The following is a 19,493-nucleotide window of genomic DNA, read 5'->3' on the forward strand; positions in this document are numbered from 1 at the left end:
GAAGGTGCACAGTTATGATACAGACTTCATCTACCCCTGTACACAATATCTGGAATTAAGTTAGACGTTTAACCTATCAGCAAGATGAAGCCAGATTTGTGATTTAGAACCCCAACCAAGGCAGAGAACAGTCTCTAAAATCATAGTAATACCTCTGATTAAATATACAGAGGCAACTTCTATGTTGCAGATGATATGAAAGAGAGCAAAAAAAAATTCAACCACTGAACCCCAAATCTGAGATTCTGTTTTCTTCAGATCCTCAGGCTTCCCCTTTAGAGTTCTAGACACCAGGGGAGAATTTTCTCCTAAAATATCCAAGACTGATGGAAATTTCTGCTAACATACACCTAAAGGCAGAGAAAGTTGTCTTTACAATCTCTAGCAGAGAGTCTCAAATCTACAAGTAGACAATATTTCAGTCATGTTTCAGCTAGAAACTATCCTTTTATCAGGAATTTTGTATATTCACTATAATACTCTTAGATAAATTAATCTTCCCCTTTAATAATCAGATTTGTAAAAATATGCTTACAGAGGTGACATTGCCTTCAGCAAGTTTTATGATGCTAAAGCTGCCTTCCTCATCTTCAATTTTTGGTTTCTTAGCACTGGGTCCATCTTCACTGCTGCAAATGAGAAGGACAAAAATGAATATAAACACTTACACTGTCCTGCCTACTAAGTAGGAAGTCAGTAAATTAATGAAATATACACTGAACACTGGACAAAACTTCACTATACAACTATTCCCAAATTAGCACTAAACCATGCCCCAAAACCATTTTTCCCCACAGGCTGCACAAAGCATACAGTAGAAACAGAGATCAAACTTTATCTTAGCATAAAGCAAAGGCACCGCTTGTTGAAGGTGTGAGATTATTCATGCTTATTTCAGGAGTGAATTTACTCATACACATCTTCTCCACTTTTCTAAATACATAATATCTCCAGTCACTTTATTTGGAGCCTGCATATTGAGTTAACCTTGATAATTTACAGTATATTACAAGACATTTGGTATTCTCACCAGATCTTCTTAACATGAAATGGCACTGATACTTAACATTTAGGTAAGAAATGCATTTACTTTTCAAAAATTACCTGCTAGTTCCTGTCTTGGAATTGATAGCTACTACAGACCTGTTTACACAGTGGCTATTGAGTCTAATGACCCATACTCTCCATCAGCACAGAAGAGCTTTATAAACTTCCACTTACAGCAGTCAAAAGCTGCTAGACAAACCTCAATTAAGTACGTAAGAACTCCCTTAGGACATTTTAAGCTGCATCTCAAAATGCTTTCAAAAGACCATTTGTTATTTTTAAAAGGCTAATTGTGATTTTAGGCTAGTTTCTAGCTTTGCCCTCACAGGTAACATATACTAAGGTGTACATTCAAACCAGGAACTTAATTGCAACATCTAACGTGCCAAACTTTAGAGCACATCTTGGCAACAGAACAAAATCCAGCTAATCACAAAAGGGGAAGAAAATCAGACACCGTGTTCTGTGTCACTTAATGTGACAGGCTACTGACACAGAAGAATTGATTTCCGTTTAAGAACGCCTGAAAGCTACTCAGTGATCTAAATGGCAGTATTTGTGTTCAAGGAATCCCAAAACAAAGTAAGAATTTTTTCTTAAAAATTCTGCTACTGCAGTGAAAAGAAGAAACTGCTTGATGATGTAGGGACAAAGCCAGAGATCCTGGACTAGGTGCCACTTTGCATTCTACAAGGTTAGAACTGATGTTAAAAATTGCATTGCACGTTACAGAAGCAATCAACTATTAGAAAGAACTTGTACAGTCTTCCTTTTTACTTTCTATAGCACACTCCTCCCCTACTTTACAATCAGTGTCTATCCCACTTTGTTTCAGTAGTCTTCTCTGTCTTTTACTTAATTTTGTCACTACTGAAATGAAATCCCTTCTCCTCAGCAACTCCTGTCATCCAGCATAATCTTACTTATCACTCTAGGAGAAATGATGACTTTCATTATGCCTCAGGACAAGGATAAGATACCTTGTTTCATTCTCAACTCTGTTGACTTTCTGGCTGACCTTGAACCAGTCGCTTGATTGTTTTGGACAGCCAATATGCCTGCCTGTAAAATGGAGAAACTGATACTTATCTAATACCAGTTTAGAACTTCTACTTGAACCAAAATTCTTGTATATTGACGTGGTTTGATGAAAGGTGCAAAGAACAATGAATATTCTCTTTTAGAATATTTTTCTCCAAAGGTGTTTTCCACTTAATTGCAATGTCTTGAAATCTTTTTCCTCCTGCATTATTTTTACTGATTCAAAATGCTTTGGGATTGGAGGAAGGAGGAAAACATAAATGATGATGCTGCATTTAACTGCCTAGGACCAAACCTATAGCTGTCATTAATCAGTGCAGCGCAGCAGAAACTAATGAATCCATACCCATTTATAGCAGCCAAGGATCTGACATTTAGAATCTGTTACTGGTAATGCGCTGATTAGCAGTATTTTTGAACTGTAAAACGTGCAACTACTATTTGAGAAAAATTAATAAAATACAAGATTAATTTAAAACACCCACTTCTACATTTATATAGAAGCCTCTCACATACTGCAAAGCTGGATGAGCTAACAGCCTCTCCAAAGCCAACCTAAGGAAAAAGTAAAATGCTTTCTATTTTACTGGATTTTTCAAACTACATAGAGCTTAGCAAAAGTGAAACAAATGAATGCTGAAAATTAAAATCTGTATTAAGATATCATGCCTACATTTATGCTGCCTTAATCCCATTAGACCTTAAAAATTAAGCAGAAATTAATCAGGTCAATATGACGATAGGAGACAAATCAGTTTTAGAAAACAAAAATAATGGTCAAGAGAGCTTCTAGCCAACTTTTTCAAACCACTTAGTGCAAATTATCTAGATCTGGTAGTTTTAATGAATTGAATGTTATCTGGTGTTTAACATTTTCCTTAGTCATTGTTGCAGAGTGATGTACTTTTCTTTATCAAGTGATTTAATTATATCACTCAGCTTTTCCCCAAACACAGAACAAAACCATAAAGTTAACACTTCTGTTGTAATACTGACAATACTACTGTTCCCATTCATTACTACAGCAATACCAGGGTTTTTTCATATTTTTAAATCCTATTACCATTCATTCTTGTTTGCACAGCTGAGTCTGTATCCTTTTGCCTCCCTTACAGATTTTTTTAAATCATTTTAATGGCCTACACCAATTTCTATCTCAATTATTTTTATAGCTGCTTTCATCACTCCTCTAAAGGAAACCAGTTTTTAAACAAAATAACTTTCCGTCTTGCTTGTCAAATTGATGCCTTTGGGGCAATATGTTTTTAAGCAACTACCAGTAATGGGTCACTTTTTTCTTTAAATTCTCTCCCTAGCTTGTTTGACCCAAGTTTTGCCCTTTTTTTTTTTTTTTTAAACTGGTTCCATCAGTTTTTAAAGTACACATATAAATGTATGTTTGTATACAAACATACACAGAGAAAGGACAAGAGAATTTAATCAGTTTGAATTCACGGACACACCAAGGCAAGACAGGCACACACAGCAATGAACAAAATAAAAAGCAAGGTGTTTCCCAGTCTGCATACAGAAATGTTGTCATTATTCCAGAGCAGTAATGTGAGAAGTCCTATGTCATGTATTCCCAAAGATAATATGCTAAGGACGCTCTAGCCAACCCAAGGTAAAGGACATATGACAGCTCAGCTAAGCAAGGCCTCAAAATGGCTCAAAGACGTTGTTCCTAGCGCTGAAAGGATTGAACTAAAAATGACAAAAGGGATAGAGAAGGAGCTGAGAACTCTCCAACATCCCAGGGAACCCACTAGTTATATTATAGGCATTCAATAAATTAAGCTCTAAGAAGCAGATTTTGCTTGAGCAAATTGACTTGTAGCTGGGGTGACAGTACCAATGCAATAGCAATTAAGCATTTCTTCTTCATATTTGCAGCGCAAATAAAGTAAACACAGTACATGTAATAAGAAAAAAAATAATTTTATCTTAAAAACTGTTCAGACAATGGATGTTCCAGGAAGAGTCCATTACAGTTTGATTTTTCAAGACATCCACATTTATTGCACTGCAGGTAATAATGAAGCTGGGTTTTTTTTTATTTGGAATTCAAAATGAAAGCTACAGAACAACCTAAATCGAGCATGCTGAGAAGGAAGACTCATCTTTACAGCTAATTTAAAGCTCCACAGCATTTATTCTGAACTAAATTAGACCCTCTGTTTTTCTTATTTGAACTATGTTATAACTACCAGTAGGACAAACTGACCAGGAGACAGTAAGCAATGCAACAGGTTGCCCAGAGATGATGTGCAGTCTGCATCCCTGGATGTTTTCAAGACCAGACTGGATGAAGCCCTGAGTTACCTGTTTAGATCTCGTAGCTGACCTTGCTTTGAGCAACAGGTTGAACAAGAAACCTCCTGAGGTCCCTTCCAACCTGATGGATTCTGTGATTCTGTGACAACAAATATAGACATGAAGAAGCTACAGACTGGTTCCTGGTGTGTCTTGCTCCATAATAGTAAGACCACCACTATTCACAAAATACCCCAGACATACTGTGGTACCACAATATTCTCCACACATCAGTATTTTTTCAGTGTGTAACTCATTGATCTTATGTTCAAAAGACTCTGAGCCCGCTTCATCCAGCAAAAACAATCTGAAGTGTAAAAAAGTTTCAAAACAATCCATAATACATCTCCAACTTACTTGTCTTTGAAGATGTCTTGAGCAGTCTTCTCTTCTTTTTTCTTGCCAACTTCCTTTAGGGGGAAAAGTGCTTTTACTTTTTCAAGAGGAGCCTGACACCTTTCTTTTACCACACGGGGCATCTCCAGCATCTCTAAAAGGTGCTGTTCAATTGGAGGCAATGGCTCATTGGGGTGAAAAGCCTTATGCTGCAAACACTGCAAGAAACAATTTGAGCAAAGAAAAACTTTTAGTTTGTGTGCTTTTAATATAATGTCTGTATGTCTGACATCAGATGGTACATGCAAAATATCTTCCATATTAAGGGAACGACCTTCATATTGCTGACAAATATTCCAGCTCACAAGTGGATTAAAAATCAAATGATCAGCTGTTTAAGGAAATTAATGATATTAAACAAGAATACTGATGCAGATGAGTGTTCCCACACTCACTAGAATGAGTTCTATGAAAATTATTAGGAAAATCCCAGCAATGAAACAGTCATCTGCATCTCTTCAGCTCTTTAACTTCACTTTACCTTTAAAATGCAGTTCTATTATAAAACAGTCACATGGAAGAGATTTCTACACGTTCCAAAATTAGGCAACGAGACATATACCCCTAACATGTATTCCAGTTATTGCCACAGTTTATTGTCCCTCAAAGAAAATATTTATTCTTGGTCAATAAAACTCAGTAGGCATAAAAGAGAAATTTTTACCAGTTTAAGAGCAAATGGAAAGAGAGAAGTTAAATGTGCCCAGGTGAGGCACAGAATATAGGTATGTTTGCAAATTAGCTTTAGAAAGAGTGACAGAATGAAGGGGCCTGACAGATGTACGTGAAAGTTGGAACAGATGGTAGGAGCTACAGAGGAGAAGGCTTTTTCACCAAAGTGTAAAGACAGTGCACACAGTCAGGGAGCCAAGCAGAGGGAGAGAGATGAGGTTAATGAGGCAGGCTACAGAAATTCCATTGAGAATTTCAAAAACAAAAGTAGGTAACTCTTAAATGTTGTGAAGTGTGGGACAACAGTAGAGATGTATATGTGCATATATACACAGGTACCAGTGCACGCACACACACACATAAAAACACGTGATATACATGGGAGAATAATTTTTCCAAGCCCATTGTACTGGGTGAATTGGACACAAGTGTGAAGGTAACTACTCAGTAAACTAGGAATACAGCAGCCCTGTTGGCTGTCAGACACGACATTAGTTTACAAAATAAAATCAAAGCAAACAAAAAAACCCCCGCTATTCATGCTGAAAAGCTGCCAATAAAGAAAATCCAGACCATATGCTACACATCAATACTGATGTGCTTTCATGCTGCCATTAAAATTCCAATCCATATTAGAGCATACTTTCAAAAGGAGGCAGTCATACAAGGCTACTGATTTGGAAACACTTGTAATGATTTAAGGCATAATTATTTTGAAAGAGAGTAAAAATGTTGCTGGAAGCTGCAGTACTGGCTCTTGTGATACTAAAAAACAATATTAAAACAACATTAGGGGATTGAATTAAACTCACAAAGCAAAAAATCTAAGTCCCCTGTTGTGGATGTGTTTTTCAGGCTTTTGCATCTGAAATTTCTGTGTGCAGCTGCAAGAGCTGAGGAGACTGAATAGCCACAGCTTCCACTTGTTCCTGCTTTTAGAGTAGATGACAACCTCTGAAACCTGAGACAGTAGGTACCATCAAAACTCAGGTGCTAACTGGAGATGAAGTTCAACAGACTTAACATGAAGTTTCTAATACCAAACAGTCCCATTTAACCTTGCTTCCTCTTCCTTCTGTGCCCAGCAATAACCACTCTCACCTTCACTGGCTAGAAGGCAACCCACGCTGCCACTGGCTTCCAGACTCACCATTCTATTCATGCATGTTATCAGCAACATACTAGTTCCTCCTTGCTCTTCCTAATTTCCTTACATTTCCAGCCTAGAGATGTAGCCAGCTTTCAGAAACAGCAGTCACACTAAGATACTGGTCAATGGATGTAACAAAGTGGGCTTTTCACATAATTAATTCCATTATAAGCAATGGCATAAATGCATGAATAGACAGGAATTTACTGCAAGAAAGCATCCTGCCTCGTTCCCTTCCACACAGCATGTAGGAACACCCTTTTATAAGAACATATTTTAGCAAATCTATAAATCCTACAGGAACCTGATAGTATTTAAAGCCTTAGAACATGGGAGACAGATTCGGCTATCTAAAAGATAAGCATCTAGTCTATACCAGACACCTACTCACTCTACACAACCACAACTACCATGTACTCAGGATCTCAAGGTTCTTTTTTCATGGATTATGGAATAGACTTGGATAACTCAGCTTACACTATTTAGCTAGCTTTAGGGTGGTTAAACCTGTGTGAACTGAATCCCAACACAAGTGTCTTAGAGTTCAGTTTACATCTAGTTTGTGACGATTTCAAAATTACCTTCCAACAGATCCACCACATTCAACCAAAGGTAAGACTACTTGTTGCTGAAAGCCCTTACAGATTTCTGTGAGCTACCTCCTGTCCTCCTGCTGCTCTGCTTTTTAAAAGAACATCACTGTACAGTCCAACCACTTACAAACGAGCTCAGTCCTCTACAGTCGCTTATGCATGGTCTAACAAGAGCCATTACAGCCTATTTAAATGCAGACTCTGCAGCTGGATCCCATCAACTATGCAGTGCTGCAGGCCACTGTCCCCACAAACCTTACCCCCAGGTCTGTCTCAGTACAGAACAATCACTGTTGAGCAATTTGTTTATTTGGCTATTAAATAAAATGCACAGCATTCCCCAAATGTCTTATGTGCTTCAAATCCCTGTATTTAAAAGGAACAACTTAAACAATGACGTTAGAAGTCTGCCACCACAAAAGCTATGGAAGTTCACTTAGGCTTTTCTGGAAGCAAGGAATAAAAGTTGAAACTCTGGATATAGGATATTCCTCAACTTCTACTCCAGCAAGCATTAGCAACTCCTTTCCACCCACTCTGTCATTTCCTGATGCCTACCGCTACTTCCAGAGATATAATTTAGCTTGATGTTTCTGTTTAAATTCTGGCTCTTGTCACTTATCATTCCAAATATCTTCATGAGACAACAGAGCAAGGAAACGAAGGAGGAGTTCATCCTTTCTTCAGAGTTATTTTTCCAAACCATCTATAGGTCCTGTTCAGCCCAATCAATTTACTGGCTATATTCAAAAGATGATGTATAATTTTTTTTCATAGTTCTTAAGGAACCAGCAGTGCTACTTGGTTTAAGACCAAAATATTAAGAATCTGGAACGTGTTTGCAGCAAAGGAGAGAACAATCTTTCTGCAAACTTACACAGATGAATAGCATTTCTGTAACCAAGACAAAAAAATGGGGCTTTGCGCAGGCAAAAGAAAGCACTAAAAGGACTGGTAATTTAGGGCTTTATAAACAGCAAGCACTGTGGACAGGAACTGCATACTACCTAGTACATTGAAACAGTCAATAAATACTTTTTCCACCACTAGCATTCACCCTTACAAAATCCTGTTATCCTCTAAGGAAATCAGCGGGTTACACGGTTACTCTCTTCTGGCAGCACTTGACTCAGCTGCTGGGACAACACCATCATACAGTTTCAGAAGACAAATGGCACACCTAAAGAAACATCTTTCGTTGATAGGCAGCATCCACTGAACCAAAAGAATGCAAAATTGTACCTAGCAATATAATAGAGGAAATTCTAACCCCTATGTATTTAATTTAGAAGCAAAACTATATTTGTTTTGTAATACCTAAGTTTTACAACCCTTCCTAAAATAGGAGTCATGCAGAGGTCAATCTATTTTAAACTCTTGCCCAGCAATAACCTTCTACTGACCAAATCTTGCATTCAGTTACACACTGTCTTGTCAATATGACTGGCAGAATTTGAAGGGAACATTGAATTCTTCAGGTGTCAATCAGAGTAGGATTTGAAGACAGCAGGCTTACATGTGTTCCTGAAACATATATATGACCTTCAGAACCTTTGCTTCCTTTGACAATACTGAGGCAGCATGGCTTTTGGAAGCTAGGGTAAGTTTTCTTAATTTAAAAAAGCATCTTCTTCCTACTTGTAAACTGAAAAAATTTAATTTGGAATTGTTGAGATATGATGAACATGGTTGTTGTAATACCTTTTTTGGTCAATTTTCAGAGTGGAGTCATGCACTCAATATATCTCCATGGCTCTGTATACAACACAATTCTGCAGCTGCATAAATTGCATCATAATTTTCCTTATTTTTGAATTGGCTGTGTCATTTTTTTGAACACTTGAATTCCAATGTACAATTAAGTCTCTCATCCTCACAGTTGCAATGAAAATCTTCATGATATGAAAGGAATGCAAATCAAAATGTAGACAGCTTGATACAATAACTGCAAAAAGTGTGAACTGTTCTGCTCGCCTGTAAAATGCATCAGCTCTAACACCCAAATGGAATATTTTAAATGTCAACAATGTTAACCATTAACTATTGATCAAGTTCACCTTAGACTGATCTGTTTTGGAACAACTGCTAGATGCAACAATGCACAGAAAAGGGACTTTGCTCAAGATTTGATGGGACACAGAATGAGGAGCTAAAGAGAAACTGGGGGGAGTTGGCCGGGGGGTAGCGATTGCTGCTTAGGGACTGGCTGGGCGTCAGTCAGCAGGTGGGGAGCAATTGTGTCACTTGTTTTTTCCTCAGTTTTGTTCCTCTCTTGCTCTCTTGTTGTTTTCCTTTTCATTACAATTTTTTTTTCAATTATTAAACTGTTCTTATGTCAACCCACAAGTTTTCCTACTTTTGCTTTTCCAATTCTCTCCCGCATCCCACCGGGGGAGGTGGGGGGAGTGGGGGCGGGGCGAGCAGCTGTGGGGTGCTTAATTGCCAACTGGAGCTAAACCACAACAAGGGACAACACAGAAATCACTGGCTACCCCATGCTTAAATGCAGAAGAATTTATATTCCCATCTTCACAATGCAGATCTTTCCAATGTGAATCAGAGAAAGACAGGAACGTGAAAAGTCTTAAGAAAAGAAGCTTTTAAAAAATGCCATATAGTTCATCTCACCTGATACAACCTCTGAAAATGAGGGTTTGCGATTTTGCTAGGCTTAAACAGGTCCTCAAAAGTTTCTCCATCATCATCTTCATAAACCAAATTCATAGAATCAATCAAAGAATCAACAGCAGATAACTGATCCGCTAAGGCAGCAATTACATACAAAGAAAAATTAAATACACTTGCAGATGGATGCATTTCTTGAAACAATTTATAAATGAAGATTCACTTCACAATGTGAGATTTTGACCAAGTCATTACATGCCACAGAATACACTGCAGATATAGGCGTGCCAATAAAAAATATGGATAATGGACACAGTAATAAACCCCCTCCTTTATTTAAGGACTACAATGTAAAGTCATAAAGCCTTTTTTTTTTTCCCCCAAGACCTCAATTATTGCTGCCTTTCTGCTTCCATTTTTCTTCTTTTTCAAGATGTTTTTATTTGCAACAGAAGGTTTATAGGCCACTTAGAAAATAAGGAGAACAGCTGGTTTGAAAAACTAAATAGCGTAATATAAATTTTAAAAGTTATGATTGCAAATTAACACAGTTCACAATAGTCAACTATTGCTTTGGTAAGACAGGTTTTAGATTTGTTCTCAAACTGCTGGTTACAGGCAAGAAAATAGAAACTGTTTCAGAAACAACCCAGCATGCTTTATATACCCTGACGTGCAAATGCCCATTCCATGGATCTCATAACAAACTAAAGAAGTGGAAGTGGATTTTAAACTACATCCATTTATGCTCATTGCTGTGCAAAATTCTCAGAACAGTGAGTCAAGCTTTGTATGGCTGCATGTTCTATTGCTCTCCAAAGATGCCCTCCATCTGAATGTGGACACTAGTAAGTGCATGCTTTAAAAAACAACACACCACAGAAAACAGTCTTTGCCTTTGTACATTATATTAACAGGCCATACTGGAACTGGCTACAGCACTAACTTTGTATGAATGGAGCTGATGCCTCTATTCTAATCCTAGCTAGCTAATCACATATTGGAGCTCCCACAAAGTTGGCCATTTAGTCTCACAAATGAGTTCAAAGATCAAATGATATGGAGGACTAAGTCTCAGATGTCTATCACAGAGATCCTGTGAGATTAATAATCCCATAACCCGAGCCAGAAGTCATTCAACAGGACAGTTTTAAAAGACTGCCTGCAAACCTTAAGTCCGCTTAGTCTGCAACTAAGCTGGTGAAGTTTTGATACAGGCTTTACAGTTCAGGATGACACCACCATAACGTATTCCCAAAGGGCTGGGGTTTTTTCCTAAGCCAAAATCATGACAAAGCTTATGTTTTCATTGGAAAGCCAAATATTCTAGCTCTTTTAGAGTGTCTTAAAGGAAGACAAATAGGTTACTTTGTCCAGTTGCCCAGCGAAGGACTATCTTACCTGTAGGAATGTATTTTTTATTGTTTTTCAAGGATGAAAATATGTACTGTCTTAAGTCTTCCATGTAGGGTAGTTGCACATAGATGAGACACTGAGCAAGACAAAAGAAGAAAGAAACAACTGAGCCTGAAGTAAAAAAATCTAAAGTATCTCAAAGTGCCCTATCAGGGTAATATAAACATAAGAAAAATCCAAAGATCTAATATCTGTGTGAATCAAAATACTTAAATAAAATATTTACAGAGCAGAGTATTTTTACTCTTTTAATATTAACTCTTTAAATATTTACACAGTTTTAAGCAGAATAAAACACAGCATTATTTTATAATATAGCGATGGCTACATTCCTCATTTTTCTACTGGTGGAATAAAGACCTCTCAGGTCATCTGATCCCTTTTTCATGTGCAGAGTTCCAAGCAGCCAAGCTTTAAATACCCCATACATTTGCGCTTTGGGAGGTTTTATCATAGCATACTGTGTTTCAAAGTCAAAAGTTGATTTTGTTTTTTTAACATTCTCAGCCTAAGTTTTTCTTTATTCAGTTATCTCCTCCAGTTCATACCACCCTAAATAATTCCTTTCCATCCTTTATGTTTATACTCTTCAGTCTGAAGATTGTTATGTCCACCCCCACCTTTGTCATTGCTTAGCCATGCTATTCATATTTAGCTCTTTCAATAGTCTCTCGTAAGTAAGATCAGTGGAAACATATCCTGCAAAAATTCTGACATACTGTGTTGCTTCTGGGTCTCTCAGAATTTTAAAAAAATTACTTCAAATATGATTCTGCTGTGTACAGAACTTTTTTCCCCCTAAGAAACAGACTTCATTTTTTTCTCCTGTTTTTACAATAACCTTTTCAAGTAAATAAATATACTACTGTCTTCCTAACTCTCCATATCAATTTAAACAACAGCTTTAAATGCTGGGAGCGCCTCCTCTCATTTCCAGTTAACTTGGAAACCTAATGACAACAGCGTGATTGGACATGCTTGAAATGCCACGCCAACTATCGAATTCAAATTTTGCACTACCAAGCGACCTGGAGATAAGTTTTCAGTTTAAGAAAATGAAAGAATCTAGTGCAACTTCGGATTGTATGCAGAGAGGTAGGTAGTAACACAGCAAGAAAGCAGTGGTAACTTATTACATAAGTATGTGATTACACTGTTTCTAGATACCAAAAAAAATTGAGATTTCCAGCATAACAAAATGAAGTTATTACTATGTTATCGAAATAAAAATCAGTATTATTTAAATCTGTAATATAGTGGATACTAATAAAAACATGGCATTATTTTTCCATGTATTTTTTCTGTGGAATTTTCTTAATACTGTTTTATTACTTCCTTGCCCTAAGACTTGGTACCATTTCCTAAAATCACTCTGAAAAGTCACATTGGTTTCTTCTGGTATTACATAACACTGCAAATTCATAATTGGTTCAAATATGATCATTTATTAATTGGTATTTGTAAAGCATCAATACAGAGGCTCTCTACAGAAAGGTAAGGGTGAAAAATTACCTCGTATGCATCCTTAATATACGGAAACGCTACCCCAATTTGTGGGTTGCATCTTCTATCATAAGCATAACGCACTATAGCTACCACTTTCAACTCATCCAATGCATGAACAAGGGCAGAAAAAGCAACTGCTGCATTCTGGGAAGGGAAAAAAAAAAAAAACAGTCTAGAGTCATGCATGTTCTCATTAGTCTGCTGAAATACATCTTTCACACTGAATTCAACAGCACTGATTTAGTCAAGACTAGCTCCCATTTCAGCTATAACTTCAACACAAGCATTTTTCATGTTCAAAAAATGAAGAAGCAGAAAGGTCAAATCTCATCATGATAGGGGATCCATTCAAAGCTGAGCAAACTTTAGATCCAGCACGTTCCACCTTTTCCACTAGGTGTGAAGAGCTCTCAGAAGTATGACAAGAGAGAGAGAAAGGGAGGGAAGTCAGACCCTTAAGGAACACATCAGAGCACTACAGGGAAGTTTTTACCTCTAATATTTAAAATAATTTGGAGGTCTGTTCTAAATAACACAGCGACAGGGCACGCTGTTGCTCTGCATGAGAATGGACTTAAGCACCAATTCCAGGTTCCCCATGCCCTTGCACGAACATAGTATTTACCAGTTTCTCATTATTCATGAGATATGGTATTCATTTGGTGTCCAATCCAACTTCTTTTCATCCTAATGGGCAATAGAACAAGACTTCTGTAAGCTGCATTAAGAATATGTGTTTTATTAACACGGAAAGAAGAGACAATTTCAAGCGCCACTACTATTCTTTTCTGTTCCACAGCAAAACACCTTCAGCATTAAACTTGAGTTCACCTTACCTCATCACCTTTCGCTGCAAAGACCTTCAGAACCTGGTTGCCCATGTAGTAATGCCTCTGGATCTACAGATTCAAATGGTCTAGAGTTAGCCTGATCTAAAACAAATGTCATTAATGTGACTGGACCAATTAAATTATGAAATAACTAACACATTACTCAAGTGAGAAGCCACAAAACTTAGTTACTGTGCATAGAAGTTAAAGCCCTGTATACGTTTCATATCCCCATTTATCCCTCAATATGGATATTCAGTAATATTCAGCAGGATATTCTCATACCTTCCTATTGATGGGCAGGAATGAAAGACTATGGTACTTGCAGCTGTTACCAGTCTGAATAATAATGCAGTAATTCAAAAGTCAGTGTGGAAAACCACAATAGTTAACAAAAGACCTAAGCCTAACTGACACCACATCTATGCTATTAAATTTTCCTAGCAAAGACATGTCGAAAAGGAGCTGAAAAAAGTCACTTCCTTAATTAATAAAGCTACTTCAACAGCAACCTGGAGTATATACAGCTGTGCTGGCAAAGAAGCACTTCTGTTAGCAGAGTTTATGCTGTTCATGAACATGGCTGACCCCCCCAAAAAATACAATTTCATTAAGGGGCATTGCTGGAATAGCTGGAGCTACAGAGGCTGCAAGACACACCCAGAGAAACACTGCAGTAGTGGAAAACCTGTCACAAAGACTACACACTACTATGAACACTGGTTAAAATGACCTTTCTTTGTTAAAGAAAAATCTCTTCAAATTACACTGTCTCCAAACTAAGCTGGAGTTTCGTTATTTAGCAAATTACCATAATGCTGTTGAAAGTCAGTGACAACTTGCACCAGAACAGGTCTGTTCAATGTATTACAGCATGATTCTTCAACTCAGATTATTCTACCTGCAATTATTCTTTGCTGTTCTGTCTTTAAAAGCTCAGGAAATTTTATGTTCAGTATAGTATAAATATCTAGAAGTGTGTATCTACACCTTTTTTGCTTGCAAAAAAAAAGGTTCCTTTGTAATATTTTCAAGTATTATTTCTTGATTTACATGGCATTGCTTATAAATTAAAAATCAAAGTTTAAGCGGCCTCTGATCTTCTTTCCTGAGGGATGTGAATAACTCAGAAAAATAATATGAGGTGGTTCTATTCCTTCTTTAATTATGTATTTGGAGCTGTTCCAGTTTCTCTAGTTAATAATAAACTATCTTTTCTCCAAAGTTTTTAAAAGAAACAATTTAATATAAAACATACATTTGAATAGTGTCAGTATTATGATTCCAAACAATAAAATTCAGGAGTCAAAACATAAGGAAATCATGGGTCTTGAAAATTCTAGTCATAGTTGAAAACTTCCTGATATCATATACATATCTATACAGTGTAATTTTAATCCTGCAATCACACCTGAATAATTTTATTCCACTGAGGACTATGCAACTACTACTGGGCATAATTACTCACACTCCTAGTTACAGGACAAGAGCACACTTTATTTAAGATGTAATTCCTATTCGTTACGAAATCCACAGACAAGAGAAGTGCATCATAAAAATTATCAAAAGCAATAAATATTTTGTGTACTGAAAAAATATAAAACAAATTTGTTAATTCTTTGAGGCAAATTTATGTGAATCAACAGCTAATTATATTCCTACAATTAATTATTAACTATGTATTTGAAGGTATTACCACACTGTCTGACCAATGGTGGCAAAAAAAATCCATGTGAAATAACAGCTCACTTAGAGGAGCATGATGCTTCTCATCTGTTTTCCTCTTAGTTTCTGTTTTCAATAAAAGTCAGACTTCAAGTCGAAATAGGAGGCCAGCCTCCAGCAGAAGAAAATGCTGCACATGGTGAAATACATCTTACAGAATTAAACGAAGACAGTAAGACTCAGCTGTAGGCTAATAACGTGTGAAAAGATGCAAGAAATTGTCTCCTTGAAACACTGGGTTCAGACACAACATTTCACCCGTTAGACCCAGTTTCTGGTAGAGGATTTAGCAGTCCCTAACATCTCTCTACCCTGGCCAATTTAGGGCATATAAGCTCAAGCATGATATGTTTCCTCAATCAATCACTTCCAGTACACAAGCTTCCATGTTACTTAACAACTTGAAGTTCTGAATGTCCTCAAGGAGCAACCAGGTTACAGTTCCCATTTAGGCTGGCTTTGCATTTCAATAAATCAACGTAACTTCCTGGCTCCTCAGTTAATAATATGCTTTGGACCACTGCACTGCAGTAGTCTAAAGGCATATCTAGCAACATGCAGGGGTCTCTCTGCCACCTGTACTGTAAAGTAAAAATATGTTTAGTTACATCCATTTGGGAGTAAGCTCCCACAGATATTTCCTATTTCATTAGCATCTTTCCTTCCTGGTATAGGTAACGATTCCTCAGCCTTTGTCAAGGGTTCTATTTTGTTCAGGCAGTGAGACATTTCAAAGAAGAGCAGGAGGGCTGGGAGCTTTCAGAACAGAAGGCGCAGAGCTGCCCTACGATTTCCTTTCAGTTCTGAGTGGTGAAGGGGACTAGGTGCAGTGAACTCAAGAAGAGTAAAGTTTCAGTCACCCTGTGCAATATCCTGGAGAAGAAAGAGTGGCAGCAGCTTAATGTTTCTAGCAATTACTGGTGCTCACATCTCTGCACTTTCTCCTCACGTGTCCTGCTTCAAGAAGGGTTTGTTAAGCCTTTGCCTAAGGCTTTCCGAATGCTTAAGTCCTGGATCTTCTGCAGGAAATCACCTTGTGCTGGATAGCTTTTATTAAGGTACTTGCTCAACTTGTTTCTTACAACTTCCAGGTAAAATGAATGGCAAAGTTAATACCACCAGTACAGGTAAGTGCATACAAACACCAAGCATCTCATTGAAATATGGAGAGTTTTTGAATGATGTTATCTTCATCTAAGTTCTATGAAGTCTTCGCTACATTTAGTTTTTGTTATAATAGAAACAAGAAGCAAGTCACAGTTCACAAACTAATCCTTATGGAAAAGAGAATGAATGCAGCTAGTTCCCAGGCTTTCCTCAACATTTCTTTAATGTTGAGGGAGAGGCTGCTTCTGTTAAAAAGAACACACTCGTGGCTGGACAAAGCCCAAAAAGGCTTCTGCATGACCTGAACAGAAGAGAGACCATCTTCTGTTGCAGATCTGGCATCACTATTTAAGTTTGTGAGATGAAATGAGACTACAATACCTCTGTGTCTACCTTGCAGAGATCTGAGTTCAGTGGCTCTTGCTTCACTTGAGGGCCCAATGGCTAAATTTATGAGCTTCTCTCCTTTACAAGACTACATACTGTTTACATGTACTAGAATCAGCAAATAAGTCACCCCTGTATACCTGACTGCAGATGCCCCATTCCCAATACTGGAACCCAGTACAACACCACAACTTTAGTGAATTCAAACTGAAATCAATTGTCTTGAACAACTCAAAGTTGAATGGGAAGAAGTTTAGTACTGTACCTGAGAGGATCTGCTGAATCCCAAAACAGAAAAACATTTTGCTTCTGTTTTATATTTCATTTGCTCTTCATCCTCCTTGGAAAAAGGAACTATATCACTCCCATAGCGAAACCCTGGAGAACAAGAGAAGAGCATCTGGTAAGCATATGGGCCTACAATTCTAACACTGAAATTAGCTCCCTGAATATTTTAACAATGCATGCATGCCCCACAGCTACACTCCACACATGCTCATCATATTACTTTCCCTGTTAACAAAAAAACCACACACCCCATAGACACATTTTGTACTTCACGAACAGCAGTTGCACTCCGTGTACATCATTTTACGTTACGTAGAGAGCAGGAAAGAAAATAAGGGAACTGAACATCTTGCTCAACAAAGTTATGCTCACAGAATAGATTTAAGCAAATCAGAACAGATTTCAGCAAATAGACTGCAACACTCCCTGCAAATGTAATGCAAAAAAACCCAAACATACCACAAATCATGGACAGGAAATGATAGCAGAAGCAATTCAGAGAACAAAATGTGTTGAGTGGAAGTGAAATACACCCTCACACGCAGTGGAAAACCAAAACACTCTTGTATGCAGAAGTGGTCTTTCCATACATTTCTGCATTTTACTTCCTGTGCCTTACATTACAGAGATATCTCCACAAAATAGGAAGCTGTTAGTTTCTCAGAGGTATCATCTGTTCCAACTGCCTATTACCCCACCTCAAGGTACAATATCCTCCCTGTAACATTGTTACACTGTCACAGACTAAGGATTATATCCTCTGGTGCAAAGAAAGCAGAAGGAACAGCGGTAAATCCCTGGATGAAAAACCTACGTGTAGATACATTTTCCTGGAAACTGAAAAGCAAACACATAGGCAGAATGAAAGAAATTTCAGTATGGGTGCTTCAAATGCAAAATATTGTCTAATTATGACATTTCTCAAAGTGTCCACAAAAGTCCATGAGACATCAGCAGCTCTTTAACTGGAAGAAATATCACACCATTGATAGAGAAATTTTTGGACTCTTTTGTTCACATTGAACTGTTCATCACTTCTTTTTATTAGTATCCCACAACCACTCACCAACTTAGGCAGTCAGGACATCAGCAGAGAATGGTCACAAATGCTTCAAAATAAATTCATTACAAAAAGTGGTGCTTTTTTTCTTATTTTACTAAAAGTTTTGAAGTTATAAAACATAAACAGACTACTAGCTTTTAACTATCATTTCTGCTTAAAGAAACAAAGAAAATCACACTGTCATTGGGACATTTTTATCTGCTACTGCTACAAAACAACTATGAGTGCTACAATTGAAATAAAATAATACAGTTAAATAAAAAAATACAGTATTTATCTTCATTTTTCAATTTATTTTATTCATTTGATAGCACTTTCTATACTGTTATCTGAATAGTTCTGCCCTTTATAGTTAATACACTTGCCCTACTTGTGTGGGATTGAAACAGCAAAGGAAAGAAAAAAATTAGTAACTAAACATTTGCTTAACTCCAGTTTTAAAAAGTAGACTATTCCATAGTGTTTCTGGGGCCTTTAGTCTTCTAAGGAATTTAATCCACTCAGGAAGAAGCTGAAGGTTATAAAATAAGTATTCTGCATACCACTACTTCAGATTGAACCTGTTACGGAATTTAAACAGCAAAGCTAATAGACTCTTGAATGCTAAACCTTCCTTTAATGGTTTCATCTTCCCAATTGCAGAATATCTAGAGCAGTTGCTTATTTAGAAAAAGCAGTGTTATGAAAGTATTCATGTTACCACTACAACTGAAGATTTGAAAACAGAATAGAGGTAGCAGCACTACTCACTACAGAACTGAGGAATGGTCCTCCACAGAATACAGCTTAGGAAGCTGTAGTGCCTTCCAAGTTCCACCTGGTGGTATTATTATTATTCCTATTACTGGCAAAGGTAAGAATTTTTAAAATATGTGAAGACAAAGAGTCTCACATAACAGTCTCTGTTCCATCAGCTTACAGAGCTTACATTCTAAGGTCACAGCTAGGCTTCAAAGTATAAAACTAAAAGGCACTTAGGTGATTTAAGAGTACAAGCCATTATCTTTGGTTTGTCTTCAAACCAAAGGGTGCACATAAAGAAGTCATACCTTGAATAGTGTCATCTTTCTGAACCTCTGTCTCATCATCATCATTCAAGCAGTAAACAGTTTCTTTTTGCACATCATCTTTTCTGAGGGTTTTAGCATCCACAACTGTCCAAACTTTTTTCACATTCTCTTCTGTGACCTTTATACCAGAATTCAAACAAAAGGAATGTTTAACGTTTCAGTGGGATCCAGAGTGCTTGCCAGAACATTCTAAAAATTCTTAGACCAAGTGCTGCATTATTTTGCCAATAAGGGACTAATAATGACAGCCCCAAATACGCATCT

At 37.2% G+C, this 19,493-nt stretch overlaps 1 protein-coding gene across 1 annotated transcript in view; it reads right to left on the minus strand.

Moving 5' to 3' along the window:
- Positions 1 to 19,493, minus strand: part of XRCC5 (X-ray repair cross complementing 5) — a 53,905-nt gene that overhangs the window by 17,859 nt on the left and 16,553 nt on the right. Inside the window, exons 8-15 of the mRNA XM_075511712.1 lie at positions 19,209 to 19,347; positions 17,074 to 17,186; positions 13,596 to 13,658; positions 12,766 to 12,903; positions 11,239 to 11,329; positions 9,841 to 9,974; positions 4,759 to 4,955; positions 536 to 629 (exon numbers count right to left, since the gene is read on the minus strand). Of these exons, the coding sequence (XP_075367827.1) occupies positions 536 to 629; positions 4,759 to 4,955; positions 9,841 to 9,974; positions 11,239 to 11,329; positions 12,766 to 12,903; positions 13,596 to 13,658; positions 17,074 to 17,186; positions 19,209 to 19,347 (969 nt within the window). The remainder of the gene's footprint in view (positions 1 to 535; positions 630 to 4,758; positions 4,956 to 9,840; positions 9,975 to 11,238; positions 11,330 to 12,765; positions 12,904 to 13,595; positions 13,659 to 17,073; positions 17,187 to 19,208; positions 19,348 to 19,493) is intronic.

Source organism: Mycteria americana, chromosome 9 (assembly GCF_035582795.1).
Source record: "Mycteria americana isolate JAX WOST 10 ecotype Jacksonville Zoo and Gardens chromosome 9, USCA_MyAme_1.0, whole genome shotgun sequence".
Classification (NCBI taxonomy): domain Eukaryota; kingdom Metazoa; phylum Chordata; class Aves; order Ciconiiformes; family Ciconiidae; genus Mycteria; species Mycteria americana.